The sequence below is a fragment of the Hemitrygon akajei genome, chromosome 20, assembly GCF_048418815.1.
Source record: "Hemitrygon akajei chromosome 20, sHemAka1.3, whole genome shotgun sequence".
Classification (NCBI taxonomy): Eukaryota; Metazoa; Chordata; class Chondrichthyes; order Myliobatiformes; family Dasyatidae; genus Hemitrygon; species Hemitrygon akajei.
The window spans coordinates 12,454,891-12,479,978 of NC_133143.1; the positions used below are offsets into that span (position 1 = coordinate 12,454,891).

Consider the following 25,088-nt stretch of genomic DNA (forward strand, 5'->3'; position numbering starts at 1 on the left):
AGCATATCCAACAGGGTCCTGTTGAACCTCTCTGGCTGAGGATCTCCCTGTGGGTGATAAGGGGTAGTCCTGGATTTCTCAACCCCAAGCATAGTCAGTAATTCATGGATAAGGCGGCTCTCAAAGTCCCGCCCCTGATCGCTATGGATTCGCCTGGGAAGGCCATAATGAACAAAATACTTCTCCCATAACACCTTCGCCACTGTCGTCGCCCTCTGATCCTTAGTGGGAAATGCCTGAGCATAGCGAGTGTAATGATCGGTGATGACTAAGACATTCGCGGTGTTGCTGGTGTCAGTCTCAATCGACAGAAAATCCATACATACCAGGTCCAGAGGTCCCGCACTCTGCAAGTGCGACAGTGGAGCTGCCAACGTGGGCAGGGTCTTCCTCCGGATGCAACAACTGCAGCCCCTACAGTATTCTTCGACTTACCCCCTCATCCGGGGTCAGTAGAACCGGTCTTTGAGTAATCCATAGGTCTTTTCCACCCCCAAGTGTCCAGAATCATCATGTAGGGCCTGGAGTACAGCCTGCCGATACTCCTCCGGCAGGACCAGTTGCCAACAGTGGGGTTGGTCCGGAGGCGCCGTTACCCGGTACAAGATTTGGTTCTTTAACTTCAACCGAGACCACTCCTTCAACAACAGGGGCACGAATGGGTGTTTCGCCTTCTCAGCCAACGCCCCATCCCCCCTCTCGACCACTCTCCACGCTGTGCCAATGCCCGGGTCATTTTGCTGAGCAGCTGCCACTTCCCCCGGACTCAGTTCCGGCAACTGTTTAGTCCGCAGTGCGGTCAGGTCACAGTAAGCTAGGGGTATGGCATCATCAAAACCCCCCAAATGGTCCACGGCTCGTTCCAGCCTCCCTCTTCCCTCGGCCTTCACGGTGATAGCAAACTGACACATTGCCTTCACTCCAGGGGCAGGGACACTCTCCCACTCCTCGTCCCTCTCCTGTTCCCCCGGCTCCCGACGAGACAAAGCATCCGCATCGACATTCTTGCTTCCGGGCCGGTACCTCAGGCTGAAATCATATACCGACAAGGCCGCCAGCCACCGATGTCCTGTGGCATCCAGCTTCGCCAAAGTCAAAATATAAGTGAGAGGATTGTTATCCGTTCGCACCTCAAACTTGGCTCCGTACAGGTAATCGCCCAACTTGTCCACCACCGCCCACTTCAGCGCCAGGAACTCCAACTTGTGAGTGGGATAGTTTCTCTCCGATGGCGACAAGCTTCGGCTGACAAAGGCTACCGGCCTCAATGCTTTGCCATGCTCCTGGTACAGAACAGCCCTGAGACCCTCTCGACTGGCATCCGTGTGCAGCACATATGGCTTCTGGGGATCGGCAAAAGCCAACACCGGGGCCTGGGTCAGTGCCCTTTTCAAAGATCGGAACGCCTCTTCACATTGATAATCCCATCTCGAGCCAAAAGGTTCAGCCGGGTTCCAGTATCCTCCAGCGTCCTGCCTCTGGTCCCCCGTCCTTTTCTTTCCCACCGGGGGATAGCCACACAACAGCTGAGTCAACGGGTGACACACTTTGGCGTATCCTTTCACAAATCGCCGGTAATACCCACAGAACCCCAAAAATGAGCGCAGAGTGCCCACTTTCTGGGGTCTCGGCCAGGTGGTCACGGCCTCTATCTTGGTTGGATCAGTAGCCACTCCCTCTCGCGAAATGATATGGCCAACGTAGCTAACCGACGACTTGCAGAACTGGCATTTGTCCAGGGAAAGCTTCAACCCTTCTTCATTAAGCCGGCCCAACACCTTCAACAACCTCTCCTCATGTTCCTCCAAAGTCGATCCATACACTATCAAATCGTCCAGGTACACCAGCACCTCTAACAGATTCATATCCCCCACAGTTCTCTCCATGAGCCTCTGGAAGGTGGCTGGGGCTCCCGATATGCCTTGGGGCATTCGTTCGAACTGAAAGAACCCCAGCGGGCAGATAAAAGCGGTCTTTATCGCCTGGACTCATCGGGATCTGGTAATACCCACTTCTTAAATCCAGCACACTGAACCACTTAGCACCGCTCAGGCAGGCCAGCGCATCCTCGACTCTTGGGACAGTATATTGATCAGGGACAGTTCGCCGATTCAACGTCCTGTAGTCAACACACATGCGCACTCGCCCATTCTTCTTCCGTGCCACCACTATTGGGGACGCATAAGGACTTCGGGACTCAGCTATGATTCCGGCCTCCTTCAACGTGCACAAGTGCTGCCGCACGTCCTCAACATCTGCTGGAGCCAGCCGCTGGGATCTCTCTCTGAACGGGGTGTCCTCCATTACCCGAATGGTGTGGCGAGTGCTTTTGGAGCAGCCAACATCAAACTCGCCCCGAGAAAAAACAGCTTCCATCTTCAGCATCTTCTCCACTAGCCTGCGTTTCCACTCTGGCGACACAGGGGAATCCCGGAAGTTAAAGACTTCAGCGGTCAGCTCCCTTCGATGCTCCGATCCCTCCCCGTCAGGGGTCCTCACTGGTGCGCTAGACATTACCGTCACCGGGAACAGGTGTGCCAGCGGCATTCCCCTCTTAAAGGTGATGTCTCTTGCCGTGGTGTTCCTGACACTTATAGCTATACGCCTCGCATGTACCACCCCTGGTCTCTGCACTTCGGGCCTCACCAGCGCCCCCGCCGGAAATCGTGTCTCCCCTTCAAGATGGTCCGGGGCGTCTACTAACAGGGCTTCGCCCGTCGGCACTTCTGGGAATCTGGGGGTCCCCATCACTAGTGCTACCTCCCCGGGTCGGATCACCTTGGGCCTCGCCTGCGTACACCACACCGTCCCTCATTTACACTCCGGGTCCAGTCCGAGGGAGGCAACCCCTTCTTCGAACACTGCTCGAAACACTGGATGCACCGAGAGGGTCTCCAGAAAGTCTTCCCCCGCTTTCTCCTTACAAGCTCCCAGGAGCTGTCGCACAACGGGGGAATTAGTCCCCACCAGGAGGGCAGCACCACCGGTTTCCACCGGGTCAGGACACACCAACACCAACGTCTCAATAGCTTCGGACACTCCCACATCGCCCTCCGAGAACTCCTGGTCTCTCACAATCCCACCTAAAGTGTCCCTCCTCTCCACAGCTATAGCACACACTGCCTGCCGCCACTCCTCTCCCAGGATGACTCCCACTCCCAACCCACGGCACTGGTCACCCCTGAGAGTGGGTACCTCCCCTGTCCCTCCCCTCCAGAGGGGATTCTCTACCCCTCGGTGGGTTGTCATTCCTCCACCCAGCCACCACTTCCTGTATCGCTGAGGTTTGCTCCCGTAGGCCCGCGCCCCTTTTCTGCCCCAACGCTCTCTCTTCCTCCTGCACCTCTCTAATCAGTTGCCCCAACGATGGAGGGGGGCCTTTCCTATAAGCCTGCTGAATAGTCCACGCCACCTTGTCCTCCTCCAGAGAGCCACTGAATATCTGACTCATCCTCACGCTAGCCACGTCAGGCGCCTTCACTACCCCCCGGCACCACAGCCCCGAGAGCATCCCCTCCATTCTAAATATGTACTCGGAGAGCTTTTCCCCTCTCCATTGTTCCAGGCGTTGGAACTCTGCTAAAAGCAGCCAGGGTTCCCCTGACAACCCAAACGCTCCCTCCAAAACTTGTATACATTCCTCCACTGAGGCCCCAGACTTTTCAGCTTTCCACTCCCGAACTGTTTTGGCTGCTAAACCCCTCAAACTTCCCACCAATTGCTGCCGCTTCTCCTCCTCCGAGCCTGGCCACTCCTCTAACATCAAGGACGTATGCTCGATCCAGGTCTCATAGTCCACCTCCCCGTCTGGAGTAGGCTTGGCTCCGGAGAACACCCCCAGCTTCAGCCGTGGCCTCTCGGCCACTCCCACCAGGGAGTTAAGTGCGGCTGCCAGCTCGGAGGCTTCCACCCTACCTGGGGGGCGGGGCCTAGTCACGACTCCCTCCTCCCTCCTCCCTTTGCTAGTGCCTGCCACCTCTCCGGGGTTTTCCTCTAGCTCTAGCTCCTCCTCCGATGTCTCCTCAGCCTCATCCTCGGAGAGAGTGTGGAGTCCCCACAGCCCCTCCTCCCCCGGTACACTGACCGTCGCCAGCAGTTCCAACGTCCTGACGTCAGCAGTCGTACTAACCAACACCCAGCTAGACTCCATCTCTTTACCACACCGTCTAGCTACCAATTCTACCTGCCCCATACCTTTCACCAAACTTAACCCCCGCACTAACACATCTCCCGAAACTCGAAAATCCACTCCGCTCACTACGCATGCGTACTGTACCGGTACACCTTCAAATCCGCACTAGTGAACAATTTTCTCTCTCTCCATCTTTGCTCACTACCTGCGCGATTCCACAGCACCCTGACAATCCAATCCCGGACGAGCACCCCACAAATGTAACACTTACCCAACAAGCTGGTATATGTCTAGGGGAAAAGGAGATCCAGCCACACACCAACCCACCTCCCATACACGCAAGTGCTGTGAGAATCGAGTTTATGCCTCGCGCCGCTCACCGTATCAATTTCACACCAAATACCGATATGACATACACTTTATAGAATTTACTAACATTAACTAAAGAAGTATTAGGCAATACAATATATATATACAAGGAAAGAAAAAAACAAAAGGCGCCAACTTATCAAAGTTCAGTCAGTGTAGTGCACATCGTAGGAGCTCAATCAACGAATCATCCGACAGCCACGTCGTCACCCCTGGGACCACCCGGTGGTCTTACGAGCCGTCTAGCGCCAGTCGCGGTGGTCCTACGAGCCGTCCAGCCCCCGTCCACCTTCCTCGTCTGTCTCTCCTCCCGACTCCCTTCACCCCCAAGCCTGCGCAACCCCTCCCCCAAGTTCCCAGCCTCACAAAACACAATAACATTCCCCATTGATTAACAAATGAATACAATTACCATATCAGCCATTCTAAAGCGAAACAACGGCGAGAGAAACATTTAACAGACAAAGAAACATTCCTACTCATAACAAACCAAAGAAGCCCTTTTTAGTAACATACACCGGACATTGTACACTTGTATACCTCTATCATGTCTCCTCTCATCCTCCTTCTCCAAAGCCCTAGCTCACTTAATCTCTGATCATAATGCACACTCTCTAAACCAGGCAGCATCCTGGTAAATCTCCTCTGTACCCTTTCCAATGCTTCCACATCCTTCCTATAGTGAGGTGACCGGAACTGGACACAGTATTCCAAGTTTGGCCTAACACAGAGTTTTATAGAGCTGCGTCATTACCTCGCAGCTCTTAAACTCTATCCGTCAATTTATGAAAGCTAACACCCCATAAGCTTTCTCAACTACCCTATCCACCTGTGAGGCAACTTTCAGGGATCTGTGGGCATGTACCCCCAGATCCCTCTGCTCCTCCACAATACCAGGTATCCTGCCATTTACTTTGTACTCTGTCTTGGAGTTTGTCCTTCCAAAGTATACCACCTCACACTTCTCCAGGTTGAACACCATCTGCCACTTCTCAGCCCACTTCTGCATCCTATCAATGTCTCTCTGCAATCTTCAACAATCCTCTACACTATCCACGACACTACCAACTTTTGTGTCATCTGCAAACTTGCCAACCCACCCTTCTACCCCAACATCCAGGTCGTTAATAAAAATCACAAAAAGTAGGGGTCCCAGAACTGATCCCTGTGGGACACCATTAGTCACAACCCTCCAATCCAAATGTACTCCCTCCACCAAGACCCTCTGCTTTCTGCAGGCAAGCCAATTCTGAATCCACCTGGCCAAACCTCCCTGCATCCCATGCCTTCTGACTTTCTGAATAAGACTACCATGTGGAACCTTATCAAATGCCTTAGTAAAATCCATGTAGGTCACATTCACTGCACTACCCTCATTTATATGCCTGGTCACCTCTTCAAAGAACTCTTAACAGGCTTTGTTTCACAAAGCCATGCTGACTGTCCCTGATCAGACCATGATTCTCTGAATGCCCATAGATCCTATCTCTAAGAATCTTTTCCAACAACTTTCCCACCACAGACGTAAGGCTCGCTGCTCTATAATTACCCGGACTATCCCTACTACCTTTTTTGAACAAGGGGACAACATTTGCCTCTCTCCAATCCTCCAGTACCATTCCCGTGGACAACGAGGACATAAAGATCCTAGCCAGAGGCTCTGTAATCTCTTCCCTTGCCCTAGGGACTTATCCGTCCTAATGTATTTTAACAACTCCAATACCTTCTCTCCCTTAATATCAACATGCTCCAGAACTTCAGCCTCACTCATATTGTCCTCACCATCATCAAGTTCCCTCTCATTGGTGAATACCGAAGAGAAGTATTCATTGAGGACCTCGCTCACTTCCACAGCCTCCAGGCACATCTTCCCACCTTTATCTCTAATCACTCCGACTTTCACTCCTGTCATCCTTTTGTTCTTCATATAATTGAAGAATGCCTTGGGGTTTTCCTTTACCCTACTCACCAAGGTCTTCTCATGCCCCCTTCTTGCTCTCCTCAGCCCCTTCTTAAGCTCCTTTCTTGCTACCCTAAATTCCTCAATAGCCCCATCTGATCCTTGTTTCGTAAACCTCGTGTGCTGCCTTCTTCCACCTGACTAGATTTTCCACCTCTCGTCACCCATGGTTCCTTCACCCTACCATTCTTTATCTTCCTCACCGGGACAAATTTATCCCTAACAGCCTGCTAAAGATCTCTAAACATCGACCACATGTCCATAGTACATTTCCCTGCAAAAACATCATCCCAATTCACACCTGCAAGTTCTAGCCTTTTAGCCTCATAATTTGCCCTTCCCCAAGTAAAAATTTTCCTGTCCTCTCTGATTCTATCCTTTTCCATAATAATGGTAAAGGCCAGGGAGCAGTGGTCAGTGTCCTCAAGATGCTCACCCACTGAGAGATCTGTGACCTGACCTGGTTCATTACCTAATACTAGATCTAGAATGGCATTCCCCCAGTCGGCCTGTCAACATATTGTGACAGGAATCCGTCCTGGACACACTTAACAAACTCTGCCCCATCTAAGCCATTGGAACTAATCAGGTGCCAATCAATATTAGGGAAGTTAAAGTCACCCATGATAACAACCCTGTTATTTTTGCACCTTTCCAGAATTTGCCTCCCAATCTGCTCTTGGTATCTCTGCTGCTACCAGGGGGTCTATAGAATACTCCCAATAGAGTAACTGCTACCTTCCTGTTCCTGACTTTCACCCATACTGACTCAAAGAGGATCCTGCTACATTAACCATCCTTTCTGTAGCTGTAATAGTATCCCTGAGCAGTAATGCCACCCCTCCCCCCCCCATCCCTTTTAAAACACTGAAATCCAGAAATATTGAGAATCCGTTCCTGCCCTGGTGCCAGCCAAGTCTCTGTAATGGCCACTACATCATAATTCCAAGTATGTATCCAGGCTCTCAGTTCATCACCTTTGTTCCTGATGCTTCTTACATTGAAGTACATGTACTTTAGCCCTTCTACCTTACTACCTTTACACCCTTTATTCTGCTTCTCTTTCCTCAAAGCCTCTTTATATGTTAGATCTGGCTTTACTCCATGCACTATACTTGCAGCTCTCGCATGACCATTATCCTCCTCCACCTCACTATATGCTCTAACACTCTGGTTCCCCTCCCCCTGCAAATCTATTTTAAACCCCCCGAAGCAGCACTAGCAAACCTTCCCACAAGCATATTAGTTCCCGTCCAGTTCAGGTGCAACCCGTCCCGTCAGAGCAGGTCTCACCTTCCCTGGAACAAGGCCCAATTGTCCAGAAACATGAAGCCCTCCCTCCTGCACCAACTCCTTAGCCACGTATTTAGCTATATTATCTTCCTATTTCTAGCCTCACTAGCACGTGGCATGGGTAGCAATCCTGAGATTGCAACCCTGGAGGTCTTGTCCTTCAACTTTGCACATAACTCCCTAAATTCTCTTTGTAAGACCTCTTCCTTCTTCTTATCCATGTCATTGGTCCATGGACCACGACATCTGGCTGCTCACCCTCCCTCTTGAGAATACGGAGAACTCGATCCGAGGTATTGTGGACCCTGGCACCAGGGAGGCAACAGACCATCTGGGATTCTCGATCTCTCCCACAGAACCTCTTATCTGTCCCCCTAGCTATCGAATCCCTGATCACTACTGCTCTCCTCTTTTCCCTCCTTCTTTTCTGAGCTGAGGGTCCAGTCTTGGTGCAAGAGATGCGACCACTGCAACTTGTCCCTGGTAGGTCATCCCCACCAACAGTATCCAAAACGGTATACTTACTATTGATGGGAATGGCCACAAGGATGCTCTGCTCTTCCTGTCTATTCCCCTTCCCTCTTCTGACAGTCACCCAGCTATCTGTTTCCTGACTTTTAGTGGTGACTATCTCCCTTAAACTCCTGTTTATTTCTGCCTCTTCCCACATACTGCAAATGGAGCACCCGACTGCCCTAACTGCTGCCTCCATTACCTACTCCTAACTTAATTAGATTAATTAAAGGAGCTTACCCAGCCTTACCCTACTGGGAGCAAGCTCGTCCTCAGCCTCTGCTTGCCAAAGCCTCTCGAGCCAGAGCCTTCCTACTCTGTCTGCCACTACTCTGTCGCCCGCTCCGTTAATCTGCTCGCTTTTTAAACTCTCCAGCTGTCACACAGGCCGACTTTCATGTGCTTGCCCAGTTGTGCCCCGTTCAAACTGCCGAACAAGTAGCCACATGTTACAATGGAAGAGACACAGTTTGCAGAGCTGGATGGAGAATCAGGAAATGGATTTCAATGTGAAAAAGTGTGAAGGTTGAACTGGAAGACAGAATACAAGGTTAATAGTTGGAATCTTATCAGCACGGAGGAGCATAGGGATCTTGGTCTAAGTCCATAAATCCCTCAAAGTTACTGTGCAAGTTGATAGGGTGGTTAAAAAGGCATTCGAAGTGCTGCCCTTCATAGTTGGGGATTGAGTTTAAGGTAGTATTAAAGTACAAGGTGATGTTGAAGTTGTAAAAATAACCCTCTGGTTAGACCACATTTGGGGTATTGTGTTAATTTCTGGTTACCTCATTATGGGAAGGATGTGGAAGCTTTAGAAATGGTGCAGAGAAGATTTGCTGGGATGCTGGTTGGATTAGAAATCATATCTTATCAGGAAAGGTTGAGTGAGCTGGAGCTTTTCCCTTTGGAGTGAAGGAGGATGCGAGGTGATTTGATAGAGGTATATAAAATTGTGAGCGGAATAGATAGAGTGAACAGCTAGTATCTTATTCCCGGGGAGCAGTGGCCAATACCAGAGAAATCCATTTAATGAGAATGGAGAAATATTTAGGGGAGATGTCAAGGTAGTTATTTTTTAAACACAGATTGGTGGGTGCCTGGACACCTACTTGTTAATGAAATAATCAGCCAATCATGTGCAGCAGCCGAATGCATAAAAGCATGCAGATGTGGCCAAGAGGTTTCAGTTACCGTTCAGACCAAACATCAGAATGTGAAAGAAATGTGATCTAAGTTACTTTGATTGGAGAATGATTGTTGCTGCTAGACGGGGTAGCTTGAGTATCTCAAACTACCAATCTCCTGGGATTTTCATGCACAAGTCTCACAAGTTAACTGAATGGTATGAAAAAGAAATCCCAGTGAATAGCAGTTCTGAGGACAAAATGCCTTGTTAATGAGAGAACTCGGAGGAGAATGGCCAGACTGGTTCAAGCTGACAGAAAAGAGACTGTAACTCAAGTAGCCACATGTTACAACAATGGTGTGCAGCAGAGCATTTCTGAATGTACAACACATCGAACCTTGAAGTGGATGGGCTACAACAGCAGAAGACTGCAAATATACACTCAGTGGGCACTTTATTAATTTCAGAAGGTACCGAATAAACTGGCCACTGAGTGTATGGGGGAAGGGTTAGATTGATCGTGGAGTAGATTTCTGTAGGTTAAACAGCATTGTAAGCCGAAGGACTTTTTCTGTACCGTTCTATGTTCTGTGGTGAGTGCCATAGATATTTACTGTCAGACAGATCTAGCACTCTTATTGCAGAGACTAAAGCAAAGAGACACTGGACTGGAGATCGAATGATGTGAGACCCCAGAAACTGATCAACAGCAGGCCTGACGTGGTTTGGAGTCTGACCAGTTGGCAAGCCTGACACTATGTAAGGTTCTCGAAATAGACCAGTGGGCAGGTTTTCAGTACTTGAAGCCCCATAGGCTGACCAATGGACAGGGAAGCCACTGCAAAAGCCCAAAGACTAACTATGAATCAGCCTAACACTATGTGACACCCCACAAACTAATCAACAAGCAGGCCTGATACCATGACGGATTTTGGAGACCAAACTAAGAGCAGTGCTGGCATTGTGTGAGACTCCAAAGATTGATTGTTAGGCAGGCCTGATGTCACATCAAACCCCGGAGACCAACTGGAGGTTGACACCAATTTGCATAGTCTTCACCTCCCTTGACAGAAGAACTGGCATTGCATGAGGTTCCAGTATCAGGACTGGCCCCTCACCAACATCAGGAGAAATCTGAAATAAAGTATGCCAGCTCAGTAGAAGGAGCAAGTTGATGTTGTACCTTTGGAATATCAGAAGACCTCAAATAAAATGCCACAGAAAAGATTATTGAAGAAAATCTGTGGATGAGACTGGATTGATAATCAATAAATGAATTAAAAAATGATTAGACATAAATGAGTCATTTTTAGGGTGGAAAACTGTGACCAGTAGAGTGCTGCCAAGGACCACATTCATTATCTATATCTACGAGTTAGGTGAGGAAGAGAATTATAATATGTCTAGATTTATAATGTTACAAAGCTAGGTGGCAGTGTGGGCTATGAGGAGGATGTGGCGAGATTTTAGGAAGATAGAAGTTGGTTAAGTGAAGAGATGAAGTTGAAGCACATAGAATACACTGAAAATGTATGAAATACACTTTGGTAGAAAAAACAGAAAAGCAGAGTGTTTTTACATGATGAAAGGTTAAAAAGTATGGCTGTTCAAAAGTACCTCGTGCTTTGTACACAATTCATTTAAAGTTAAAATACAGCTACAGCAAGCAATTGGGAAAACAATGTGGGTGTAAGGACCGAAAGCCTTCCCCTGCTAGTGGACAGGAGCATTTGAGTAGGAAGAATTGTATACAAATTTGTATACAAGAATTGTATACAAATCAAGGATGCACTCCATGTAACTAAAATAATAATAATAATAATAACAGTAATAGTAAAATAAGAAATTTTCCTACATTAGTCTGCAGCCTTGGCTTTGGTACAACCAAGTAAACTAGGTGCTTCTAAATTCATCAGAGTTTTGTGGCCATGTATTCTGACCTTGGTTTTGTGATGTTTGGCCTGGTCTGTGGATTTCCTGCACTACCCCAGTCCCTCTATTGGCTTTATGAAGGAACTGACATCCATAATCAAAATCCACAAGACACCCAAATTTCTTTTTAGATGAACAAAATCCTTCACAATACAGGACTATTGGGAATAAGAAATTTGTGAAATTTTAGTTAGACAACAGCTATATTCCTCAACATAGCGATCAATGTTTTGGGCTGACAGGTTTAAAGTTATTAACAGATAAATTATTGGATAGTTAATTCTTTCAATGTGAAATAATTCTGGAATTCACTGCCTGAAGTGGTGATGGGCACCAACTTTCATTATATTTTTTAAAAAAAGTTACTAAGCAGTGATAAGTTAGTTATAGAGCTGTAGAGCACAGAAACACACACTTCAGTCCACCAAATCTGAGTTGACTATCAATTTCACACAGGTCCTGTTTTATTCTCCCCCCCCCCCCCATTTTAATTGACTTTCCCAGATTCTTCCAGTCATTATGGGTCAACTAACCTACAGACTATAAATCTTTAAGAAATAGGAGGAAATAGAGTGTCCAGAGGAAATTCACGAAGAAATAGATAGAACACCTAAACTTCGCACTTACAATGTCACCCTAAAGAACAGTTTGCTTTTGCTGAGAGTAAAGTTATCATCACTGAACATTCAGAAGGATCAACTACTGCATCTGATTGAGCAGTTAGGTGTAGTGTTTTACTAATTTGTGCCATATAGTGCTGTGGGAGGGACTGTCAGAGTATTCATAATGTTACTTTACTGGCCTCTGCACTCTCCCTATCTCCGACCTCTCCCTCGCCATTCCCCATGTCTGACAATCACCTGCCGCACCCGATCTCTGAACCTTCCCTCTTCTCTGACCATCACCCTAATTTCTACACATTTCATAAATGCTACATTCCTGGCATCATTGCATAGTTCATGGGTTCTCTGCAAGATTTTCCTTTCCATGTGGAAAAAATACTGCATTTGAGGCCTGATGAATGATATAAAAAAGAAGAGCTCCATGCCACTTTTTGTCAAATTCAGATTCTACATTTTGTTGTGACCGCTTTATTAAATTTCCCTTTTGCCATCAAATATTCCCAGAATATTCTGTTCTTTGTACTCCTACATAGTACTGTTCAGTTGGTGTTTCCTTTCCAAATGTACCTTTCAATGTTTCATTGTGATAAATTTCATCTTCGTTTCCATTCATCATCCTGAAGTCTGCTACAGTCCTCACAAGGTTATACGTTCAAGTTTTGTGTTCCTGCAATATTCAAAATTTGCCTCCTAACCCCAAGTAAAATATAAACTATCAGAAGGAGCTGTATTCCCCTGGGAAACCACTTTCTCTAATGGAAGGAGAGGTGGGGAGAGTATAACTCTGAGTATACTCAGCTTCTCGGCGTAATTAGTTTGATGCTCAAACACTTTAGTACCCTTGGAATATTAACGGTTATGTAAGATTTTATCAAATGCTTTCTGAATAACATTCTGCTCATAACTGCATTTCTTCTGTCCACTCATGATCCCATGTGGTTGTCTTTAAAAATGCCTATTATTTGTCATTTATGAACTCGTGTTCTTCCAAGTCATGATTAATTTCATCTCTGTTTATGGTTCTAGAAGACCTCCTGTTACCACTTAGATGTTTGATCTCCTTTCTTTGTTCTACGCCCTTATTTTTAAATAGATTATTTAAAAAAAAGATTTATAAATCTTTAGTCCTCTGCAAAGAGTGCTACTATTCAAAAAGAAGAAATTGTAGCCAGTTCCTGCTGTCTGCTCCTTGGTACCCTAGAATGCAGCATTTCTGCACCTGATAGTTTTTTTACTCTGTTGCTAATGGCCTTCTATGAACTTGTGTACTTTTATCCCTCCCTTCATTTCCCAAACAGCTCTCATATAGCTCAGAAACAGGCCCTCGGCACACAAAGTCCATGTCAACAGTTTACACTTTAAAATTCCAGTTTATTTGCCTACTCATAAACACAAGAAATTCTGCAGATACTGGAAATCCAAAGCAAATTGTAGAAAATGCTGGAGGAACACAGCAGGTCAGGCATCATTCATAGAAAAGAATGAACAGTCATTAAATGTTTAGGGCTGAGATCCTTCTTCAGGACTGGAAAGGAAGGGGGAAGATGCCAGAATAAAAAGGTGAGGGAAGGGGAAGCTAGAAGGATAACTAGAAGGAAGCTAGAAGGATATAAGGATAAAAGGTGAGGGAAGGGGAAGGATAACTAGAAGCTGATAGATGAAGCCAGGCAAGTGGGACAGGTAAGGGGCTGGAAAATGAAGATGGAGAGATAGTAATTGGGGACAAAGAAATAGTGGATGAACTTTTAAGTTTTTTGTGTCAGTCTTCACTGTGGAAGACACTAGTGGTATGCCAGAAATTTGAGAGTATCGTGGTAGAAGTGAGTGTAGATGCTATTACTAAGGTGAAGGTGTTTTAGAAGCTGAAAGGTCTGAAGGTAGACAAGTCAACTGGACTAGGTGGACTACACCCACGGTTCGGAAAGAGGTAGCTGAAGAGGTTGTGGAAGAATTAGTAATGATCGTTCATGAATCACTGGAATGGGTCCAGAGGATTGGAAAATGAGTGAAGCAAAAAGCAGAAATTATAGGCCAGTTAGCTTGACTTCAGTTGGGAAGATGTTGGAATCCATTATTAAATATGAAGTTTTGGTGTACTTGGAGGCACATGATAAAATAGGCCAAATTCAGTATGGTTTCTTTAAAAGGGATATCTTGTCTGACAAATCTGTTGGAATTATTTGAGTAAATAAGAGACAAAATAGACAAAGGAGATTTTACTTGGATTTCCAGAGGCCTTTAACAAGGTGTTGCACATGAGGTTGCTTAACCTGAACCCATGGTATTACAGGACAGGTACTTGCATGAATAGAAGATTGGCTGAGTGGCAAGAGGCATGGAGTGTGAATAAGGGGACCTTTTCTTGTTGGTTGCCAGTGATTAGAGGTGTTCTGCAGAGGTTGTTATTGGGACCTCTTTTTATGTTATATTTCAATGATCTGGATGATGGAATTGATGACTTTGTGGCCAGGTTTATGGACAATACAAAGATAGGTAGTGTTGAGGAAGCAGGGAGTCTGCAGAGAGACTTAGACAATGGGCATATAAATGGCAGGTAGAGTATGTATATGGAAGTGTATAGTTATACATTTTGATAGAAGGAATAAAGGTGTAGACAATTTTCTAAATAGGGAGAAAATTCAGAAATAAGGAGCACAAAAGGACTTGGGAGTCCTGGTGCAGGAATCCCTAAAGGTTAACTTGTAGGTTGAATCGGTGGCAAGGAAGGCAAATGCAATGTTAGCATTCCTTTCAAAAAGACTAGAATATAAAAGCGAGGACATAATGCTGAGGCTTTATAAGACAGTGGGCAGACTGCACTTTGAATATTCTGATCAGTTTTGTATTCCTTATGATGTGCTGGCATTGGAGATGGTCAAGAGAATGATTCTGGAAATGAAAGTATTAATGTACGAAGAGTGTTTGATGAATCTGGGCCTATACTTGAAGGAGTTTAGAAGAATGATGGGGATCTCATTGAAACCTTTTGAATATAGAGTGGATATGGAGACATTACTTACTAAAGTGGGGGGAAATCTAGGTCAAGAGGGTGCAGCTTCTAAGTAGAAGGATGTCCCTTTAGAACAGATGAGGAGGAATTTCTTTAGACAGACTGTAATGAATATGTGGAATGCATTTCCACAGCTAGCTGTGGAGGCCAAACCATTGGGTATATTCAAAGTGGTGGTTCATAGGTTCTTGATTAGTAAGGGCATCAAAGGTTACAGGAAAAGGCAAGTGAATGGGGTTGGGAGAGATAATAAATCAGCCATTATGGAATAATGGAGCAGACTTAATGGCCCGAATAGCCTGATTCTGCGCCTATTCTTATGGTTTCATACACGTGTATACAACTAAATGAAACATTGTTTCTCTAGGGCCAAAGTGCAAAACAGAGTAGATTTAGTCACACATAGCACATGGAGTTATGATCCAGTACACACAGTCTCAAATAATATTAGCACAAGTCACTGAGTGGCATGGCCTGAATATTGACAGGCTGACATAACGTACAAGGTGCAAGCTTATAAAATAGTTCAATGTTACGAGCGCTATTGTAATAAAACAAGCAGTAGTAAAAATATGTGAAACAGCAGAAATAAACGATAAGAGACCAGTGCAAGATGAGAGTGTGTCTGTGAGTTGGGGAAGGGCAGTAGGGCACTCAGACTCATAAATTTCTGTGATTCTGAGCTTTCAAATTTGGGAACCATTTCTTTGTTCTTATTGAAACCTGATAATGAAGTGCAAATAGTGGTTTTGATGTTGAAGATGCCAGTTATTTTATTTTAAAAATTGAAACTTTTTTAAACCACATTACTAAAGAATAGCTATATTTTTATAAATGTTATTGTTTATTGCATGTTTGTGACTAGAGTCATATTTTAATTGAAATTTACTTGCTTCCTGTTGGCTGCCTGAATGGTGCTTTGGTATGTATTATTTAATAATCCCAGATCATATTGAATTGCATTGAAGTATAAAAGCACACAATAGGTATAATAGTCAACTGCATTTAATTTTCTAATGGCCTTTTACATTACAGTTATTAACAATTACATTTCAACTTTTTTCTTAGTCCAAATTGAAAACACAGGAGGTTGCTGATCTTGAAGCAACATTGGCCACACTGAAGGCTGATTTTGAGAAGAGCCTGAATAAGAGCAGTGAGAACCAGAAAAGTTTAGAAAGTAATCTCATTGCCACCAAACATGATCTGCTAAAAGTACAAGAAGATCTTTTGTTAGCTGAGAAGGTTTGTATTGAATTCTTCTTCATTGAATAGAAATGGATAATTGCTCGTAAATTGGTAAATAGAGTTATTATTGTCACATGTACCAAGGTACAGTGAAAAACTTCTCTTGCATATCATCCATACAAATCAATTAATTTCAATGGGCATTAAGATAAATGGTACAGAATAAAGTGTTGCTGTTCAGAGAAATAAGTTTCAAGGTCACAGTGAGGTAGATTGTGAGGTCAAGAATCCATCTTATCATACAAGGGAAACATTCAGTAGTCTTATAACAGCAGGATAGAAGCTGGAGCGTGGCAGTACATTCTCAGGATTTTGTGTTTTCTTCCCGATTGGAAGGGAAAAGAGAGAATGTCCAGGGTGTGTATGTCTTTGATTACGCTGGCTGAATTACTGAGGTACCAGTACCAGTCATCCATTTTAAGATGAGTGGAAATTTAGGAGAGATGTCAGAGGTAGATTTTATTTTTTTACGCAGATCAGTGGACTCCTTGAACACACTGCCAGGCACGATGCAGAGGGTGATAACAATCCAATGCATTTCACTGTACGTTTTGATGTAATTGTGATGAATCTGAATCTGATACAATAGCGACCTTTAAAAGACTGTAAGAATGGCTGAGATTTGGAGAAATGGGCCTAAAGATTAAAGTCCAATAGACAGGGAATAAAACAAATAAGTGGTTAGAACAGGGAACAGTACAACACGTGAAAAGACCCTTCAGCACATTATGTTCATGCCAAATATAGTGGTAATTTAAACAAATCCCATCGGCTTACACATGGTCCATATCCCCCCATTCACTACTTGTTCATGTATGTGTTTAAATGGCTCTTAAACATTGCTATCACATCTGCTTCTACTACTGCCCCTGGCAGCACATCTCAGGCACCTGCTACTCTGTGTGTTAAACAAAAAGCTTGCCTTATAGATCTTCTTTCAACTTAGCCCTTCTGTCCATAGAAAACCATGCCCTCTAGTTTTTGATATATCCAGTTAGGGAAGAAGACTATCTATCATAATTCTATGAACTCCTATTAGGTCATCGTTCAGCCTCTGATGCTCCAGAGATAATGAAGTTAGTCAATCTTCTTATAGCCAATTCACTTCAATCCAGGCAACATCCTGGTGAGCCTCTGCACTTTAATTCAGGCTATAGTGGCGGAAAAATAGCTATGAGAGAAAGTAGAATCCAACTGCATTGTACTCATAATTGATTTAATACTGACCTTTTAGGGAAGTAATCTTTCCATCCCTGGCTTCACTGGAACTACATGCTGTAGTCCCATACAGAGATGAATTCATATCTACACACTGCCTAACAAGCAGTTTTATGATAAATGTGCAGGTTTTACAGAAATGATGAACATATTGCTGGATATGCTATCAGTGCCCACTTCTAGAATGAATGTATTTTTTTATTAAATAGTAATAGTATTATTCAGGTGGTTCACAGAAAGATATGTTGGAAAGCCATTTGGCTGATTGTCACAGTTTGAAAGAGTCATTCCAATTAGCCTTGTTTTGCTTTTTCCATTTAGCTCTATAATTTCCTTTTAAAATTTACAATCATAGTTGCAAGAAAAAGTTTGTGAACTGTTTGAAATTATCTGTTTTTCTGCATTAGTTACTCATGAAATGTGGTTTTATCTTCAACTAAGTCACAATAGACAAACACAATCTGTCTAAACTAATAACACGCAAACAATTGTACTTCTTTACAATTTAAACAATTACAGTCTAGGCTCAAAAAAGAATGTGAACCTCTGGGGTAATGTCTTCTACAAAAGCTGTTTGGAATCAGGTGTTCCGATCAATGAGATGAGATTGGAGATGTGGGTTGTAGAGGTACCCTGCCCTATAAAAAGAACACAAAGTCCAATGAGACAGGAAAGTTATGGTAGGGTACAGGAATCATGGTGTACAAAAGGCTGTAATAAATCTAGTCAAGAAGAAAAGACAAGCCTACAAAAGATTCAGAGAGCTAGGTAATGTTAGAGATCTAGAAGATTATAAACCTAATAGGAAGGAGCTTTAGAAGGAATTAGGAGAACCAAAAGGGGCCATGAGAAGGCCTTGGTGGGCAGGATTAAGGAAAGCCCCAAGGCACTCTACAAGTATGTGAAGAGCAAGAGGATAAGACGTGAAAGAATAGGACCTATCAAGTATGACAGTGGGAAAGTGTGTTTGGAACCGGAGGAAATAGCAGAGATACTTAATGAATACTTCAGTATTCACTATGGAAAAGGATCTTGGTGATTGTAGTGATGACTTGCAGCAGACTGAAAAGCTTGAGCATGTAGATATTAAAAAAATGGATGTGCTGGAGCTTTTGGGAAGCATCAAGTTGGATAAGTCGCTGGAACCGCATGAGATGTACCCCAGGCTACTGTGGGAGGCGAGGGAGGAGATTGCTGAACCTCTGGCGATGATCTTCGCATCTTCATGGGGATGGGAGAGGTTTCGGAGGATTGGAGGGTTGCGAATGTTGTTCCTTTATTCAAGAAAGTGAGTAGAGATAGCCCAGGAAATTATAGACCAGTGAGTCTTACCTAAGTGGTTGGTAAGTTGATGGAGAAGATCCTGAGAGGGAGGATTTATGAACATTTGGAGAGGTATAATATGATTAGGAGTAGTCAGCATGGCTTTGTCAAGGGCAGGTCGTGCCTTACGAGCTTGATTGAATTTTATGAGGATGTGACTAAGCACATTGATGAAGTAAGAGCAGTAGATGTGGTGTATATGGATTTCAGCAAGGCATTGATAAGGTACCCCATGCAAGGCTTATTGAGAAAGTAAGGAGGCATGGGATCCAAGGGGGACATTGCTTTGTGGATCTAGAAATGGCTTGACCACAGAAGGCAAAGAGTGGTGTAGACAGGCCATATTCTGTTTGGTGGTCACCAGTGGAGTGCCTCAGGGATATGATCTGGGACCCTTACTCTTCGTGATTTTTATAAATGACCTGGATGAGGAAGTGGAGGGATAAGTTAGTAAGTTTGCTGATGACGCACGGGTTGAGTGTGTTGTGGATAGTGTGGAGGGCTGTCAGCGGTTACAGAGGGACATTGATAGGATGCAAAACTGGGCTGAGAAGTGGCAGATGGAGTTCAACCCAGATAAGTGTGAGGTGGTTCATTTTGGTAGGTCAAATATGATGGCAGAATATAGTATTAATGATAAGACTCTTGGCAGTGTGGAGGATCAGAGGGATCTTGGGGTCCGAGTCCATAGGATGCTCAAAGCAGATGCACAGGTTGACTCTGTGGTTAAGAAGGCATGCGATGTATTGGCCTTCAATCGTGAAATTGAATTTAGGAGCTGAGAGGTAATGTTGCAGCTATATAGGACCCTGGTCAGACTCCACTTGGAGTACTGTGCTCAATTGTGGTCACCTCACTACAATAATGAAGTGGAAGCCATAGAAAGGGTAAAGAGAAGATTTACAAGGATGTTGCCTGCATTGGGGAGCATACCTTATGAGAATAGTTTGAGTAAACTCGGCCTTTTCTCCTTGGAGCAATGGAGGATGAGAGGTGACCTGATAGAGGTATATAAGATGATGAGAGGCATTGATCATGTGGATAGTCAGAGGCTTTCTCCCCAGGGCTGAAATGGTTGCCACAAGAGGACACAGGTTTGAGGTGCTGGGGAGTAAGCACAGAGGAGATGTCAGGGGTAAGTTTTTTACTCAGAGAGTGGTGAGTGTGGAATGGGCTGCCGGCAATGGTGGTGGAGGTGGATACAATAGGATCTTTTAAGAGACTTTTAGATAGGTACATGGAGCTTAGAAAAATAGACGACTATAGGTAAGCCTAGTAATTTCTAAGGTAGGGACATGTTTGGCAGAACTTTGTGGGCCAAAGGGCCTGTAGGTTTCCTATGTTTGTAAGTCAGGTTACTGACAGAGCCTGCTCTTCTTAAGAAAGATCTGTTTATGTGCACCATGCCTCAATCAAAACAACTTTCAGAGGACCTAAGGAGAAGAATTGTCGAGATGCATGAAGCTAGAAAAGGTTACAAAAGCTTATCTAAAGACCTGAGTGTTCATCGGTCCACAGTAAGAGAAATTGTCTACAAATGGAGGAAATTCAGTACTATTCCCACAGGACATCCTACAAAGATAACTCCAAAAGCACAATGTGCAATGCTGAAGGAGGTGAAAAAGAACCGAAGAGAATAGAAGACCTGCAGTAATCTCTAGAACTTGCTAAAGTCTCTGTTCATGTGTTGACTATAAGAAAAATGCTGAGCAAGTAGTTTGCAAAAGACCATCTGGGATGTTCCCCAACACTTCTGGGACAATGTCCTTGGATAGAAGTGACAAAAGCTAAACTTTTTGGCAGAAATGCATATTGCTATGCTTGGAAGAAAAAGGGTACTCACACCAACACCAAAACCTCATCACAACTGTGAAGCTCATGATTTGAGGCTGCTTTGCTGCCAGGGTAGAGGTCTATCACCTTGAAGCTTAATAGAAGTTGGATGATGCAACAAGGTAATGACCTGAAAAATGAGTAAATCAGCATCAGAATGGTTTAAAAAGAAGAAATTTAATGTTTTGGAATGGCCAAGTCAGACCTGAACCCAATTGAGATGCTGTGGCATGACCTGAAGTGGGATGTTCATGCAAGGTATCCCAGAAATATTGATGAACCGAAACAGTTTTGTATGGAGGCATGGTCTAAAATTCCTCCTTGTTGATGTGCAAGTCTGATCAGCAACTATAGGAAATGTTTGGTGGAGGTTATTGCTGCTCAAGGACCTTCTACTGGTCCTTAAATACAAGCGTTCACATACTTTTTCCAGCCTGGACTGTGAATGAGTAAACAACATGTTCAATAAAGACATGAAAAGTACAATTGTTTGTGTGTTATTAATTGAGGCAGATTGTGTTTGTGTATTATTGTGACTTGGATGAAGATCAGACCACATTTTATGAGTAATTAATGCAGAAAAACCAGGTATTTGCAAAGGATTCACAGACATTTCTTGCAACTATAAATCTGCTTACTTAACCTTTTAGTTAGTGGATACCAGATTCATATTAATTGCTACATAAAAACATTTTATCCTATTTAAGAGTTAAAAAACATTGATACTGGATGCAGGGAAACAATCCATAAGTAACTTGTGATTCCACAGGTGCAGTGGGTTGTTATATGTGAATAGTTCACTGATCGCAATAGACAATAGGTGCAGGTGTAGGCCATTCGGCCCTTTGAGCCAGCACCGCCATTCACTGTGATCATGGCTGATCATCCACAATCAGTACCCCGTTCCTGCCTTCTCCCTATATCCCTTGACTCCGCTATCTTTAAGAGCTCTATCTAACTCTCTCTTGAAAGCATCCAGAGAATTGGCCTCCACTGTCTTCTGAGGCAGAGCATTCCACAGATCCGCAACTCTCTGGGCGAAAAAGTTTTTCCTGAACTCTGTTCTAAATGGCCTACCACTTATTCTTAAACTGTGGCCTCTGGTTCTGGACTCCCCCAACATCGGGAACATGTTTCCTGTCTCTAGCTTGTCCAATCCCATAATAATCTTATATGTTTCAATCAGATCCCCTCTTATCCTTCTAAATTCCAGTGTACACAAGCCCATTTACTCCAATCTTTCAACACGTGACAGTCCCGCCATCCCGGGAATTAACCTTGTGAACATACGCTGCACTCCCACAATAGCAAGAATGTCCTTCCTCAAATTTGGAGACCAAAACTGCACACAATACTCCAGGTGTGGTCTCACTGGGGCCCTGTACAACTGCAGAAGTACCTCTTTGCTCCTATACTCAACTCCCCTTGTTATGAAGGCCAATGTGCCATTAGTTTTCTTCACTGCCTGCTGTACCTGCATGCTTACTTACAGTGACTGATGAACAAGGACACCTAGATCTCATTGTTCTTCCCTTTTTCCTAACTTAATAACATTCAGGTAGTAATCTGCCTTCCTGTTCTTGCCACTAAAGTGGATAACCTCATATTTATCCACATTAAACTGCATCTGCCCACTCACCCAACCTGTCCAAGTCACTCTGCATTCTCATAACATCCTCCTCACATTTCACACTGCCACCCAGCTTTGTGTCATCTGCAAATTTGCTAATGTTACTTCTAATCCCTTCACCTAAATCATTAATGTATATTGTAAATAGCTGCGGTCCCAGCACCAAACCTTGCGGTACCCCACTAGTCACTGCCCGCCATTCTGAAAGGGACCTGTTGATCCCTACTCTTTGTTTCCTGTCTGCCAACTGATTTTCTTCCCACGTCAGTACCATACCCCCAATACCACGTGCTCTAATTTTGCCCATTAATCTCCTATGTGGGACCTTATCAAAGGCTTTCTGAAAGTCCATGTACACTACATCTACTGGCTCTCCCTTGTCCATTTTCCTAGTTACGTCTTCAAAAAATTCCAGAAGATTAGTCAAGCATGACTTCCCCTTTGTAAATCCATGCTGACTTGTTACTGCTATCCAAATGTGCCGCTGTTTCATGTTTCATAATCAACTCCAGCATCTTCCCTACCACTGATGTCAGGCTAACTGGTCTATAATTCCCTGTTTTCTTTCTCCCTCCTTTCTTAAAAAGTGGGATAATATTAGCTACTCTACAATCCACAGGAACTGATCCTGAATCTATGGAACATTGGAAAATGATTACCAATGTGTCCACGATTTCTAGAGCCACCTCCTTAAGTGCCCTGGGGATCTATCAGCCTTCAGTCCCATCAGTCTACCCAACACCATTTTCTGTCTAATGCGAATTTCCTTCAGTTCCTCAGTTACCCTAGGTCCTCTGGCCACTATTACATCTGGGAGATAGTTTGAAGGCAGATCCAAAGTACCTATTCAACTCGTCTGCCATTTCCTTGTTCCCCATAATAAATTCACCCGTTTCTGTCTTCAAGGGCCCAACTTTGGTCTTAACTAATTTTTTCCTCTTTACATACCTAAAGAAGCATTTACTATCCTCCTTGATATTCTTGACTAGCTTACTTTCGTACCTCATTTTTTCTCACGGTATTGCCTTTTTAGTAATCTTCTGTTGCTCTTTAAAAGTTTCCCAATCCTCTGGCTTCCCGCTCATCTTTGCTGTGTTATACTTCTCTTTTATTTTTATACTGTCCTTGACTTATAACTGTGTATAATCTCAATTATAATCTCCAACAGAGAAGTGTTGTATTTCAGCAGATTGTCTTCTTGCAGGTGCAGAAAGATGCCAAACATGAGCAGATTGCTATCCTACTTAGGAAGAGATATGGTGTACTTGAACTAATATATGCCAGAAACGGTGGCCTGATATGTGGGATCAGGGTACTAATTTCCCCCCTTCGCAAGGGGACCTTCATCTTTGAAAGAACACACACTCATCCATGTTCTACAGCTAGATTGCCAGACTGCTCCTTCAGTTGGTCCTGGACAGATGCCTGTAGCTGGCCTATCTTGAGGAGGTCTTTGTGTACACAAGTTGAAAAGGAGCAGGTTTTCAGCAGACTGACTGCAGCCATTCGAAGGACTCTCTTGTATATTGCTAGAGAGCTCCTTGTGGTGCTCTGTCAAAACCCATATATACAGTGGTGAAAGAGGAAAATTACTAGGGCATGATTTTACTAAAAATGTTATGATTTTCAGTATATTGTATAAATAATACTGAATACACTGAAATTAGTTAACTTAGAGGAAATTACATGCTTTTGGGAGCTAGAGATCCTGCCCTGCCTTGGCAAGAAAGGTTGTTGACAAATGTTATTGATGGCATCAACAATGAGGCACCCATGGAATGGGTACATCAGGAGACTAACTATTATTGAGGAACAAGGAGTCCACAGGTCCCTGAAGATCGGAGGGAGGTTATTGCGAGGTCATAAGGCATACTTCCCTTTTTCAGCTAAAGCATGGACTATAGGAATCAGGAATTGTGTTCAAACTATATAAAGTATTAGTTTATATACAGTTATAATGGAAATTTATATGGATGAACTGGAGAATTTTTTTATAAGAAGGTATTTATTAGGCTGGAGCTCTCCTCTTTGAAATGAAGGAAGCAGAAGGGCACATGCACAAAATATTGTGAATCCTACAAAATATGGACAGGAAAGACATCTTTCACTTGGTAGAGGGGTCAGTTTAAGTTATTGGTACAAGGATTTGACGTGAGTTGAAGAAATGTTTTTCATCCAAAGCATAGGTGGGATGTTTGGACTTTATTTGAAAAGGTAGTGGAAACTGAAACTTTCATCAGATAAAAAGTAACTGAATGAGGACTTGAAGCACCATAACACATGCAACTGTAGTCAGAGTGTTGAGACATGAGGAATTGCAATTGGTTCCATTTTTGACTAGTAGGGGCACAATGATTCTATGAAATTGTGTCAATCAAAAATGCATGCAAGAGTCCATGAGCCTCTTTATTGGATGTGAAAATATGAAACCGAATTAATGAAATTTCAGTAAACCATGTTAAGATTAGGAAGCAGAGCTTCTGTGAAGCATTTAAAAACAAAACATAGTTTTCATTGAGGAAAAATGGCTTAGAGACAAGCTATAGATTTAGTTCAAGTTTAATTGTGATTTAACCATACCAGAATACAGCCAAATGAAACAGTGTTACTTCTGGGTCAAAGGTCAAAACACAGTACCAATAATCATACACAGCACAACGTACATATAGTACATATAAGATAGCAGTAAAATACAGTCACACAAGAATATGTAGTCCAAGTCCCTGAGTCCATGAGAGATGCAGCAGTCTGCAGTCTAACATAATACAGCTTGTCTTCTGCAGTGAACACTGAGGGGCAGCACTGACTTCAGCACGGACGATGCACCGCACCGCCTCTGGGAGTGCCCGTCTCCAACATCACCTCCTTCATGCACCAA

At 44.0% G+C, this 25,088-nt stretch overlaps 1 protein-coding gene across 4 annotated transcripts in view; it reads left to right on the forward strand.

Annotated features, from left to right (window-relative positions):
- lztfl1 (leucine zipper transcription factor-like 1) overlaps positions 1-25,088 on the forward strand; it is a 94,373-nt gene that overhangs the window by 54,318 nt on the left and 14,967 nt on the right. For 3 of the 4 annotated variants that reach the window (XM_073023863.1, XM_073023866.1, XM_073023864.1), the window contains one exon: positions 16,027-16,203. In XM_073023863.1, coding sequence (XP_072879964.1) covers positions 16,027-16,203 — 177 coding nt within the window. The remainder of the gene's footprint in view (positions 1-16,026; positions 16,204-25,088) is intronic. The other variant, XM_073023865.1, reaches the window with a different exon arrangement.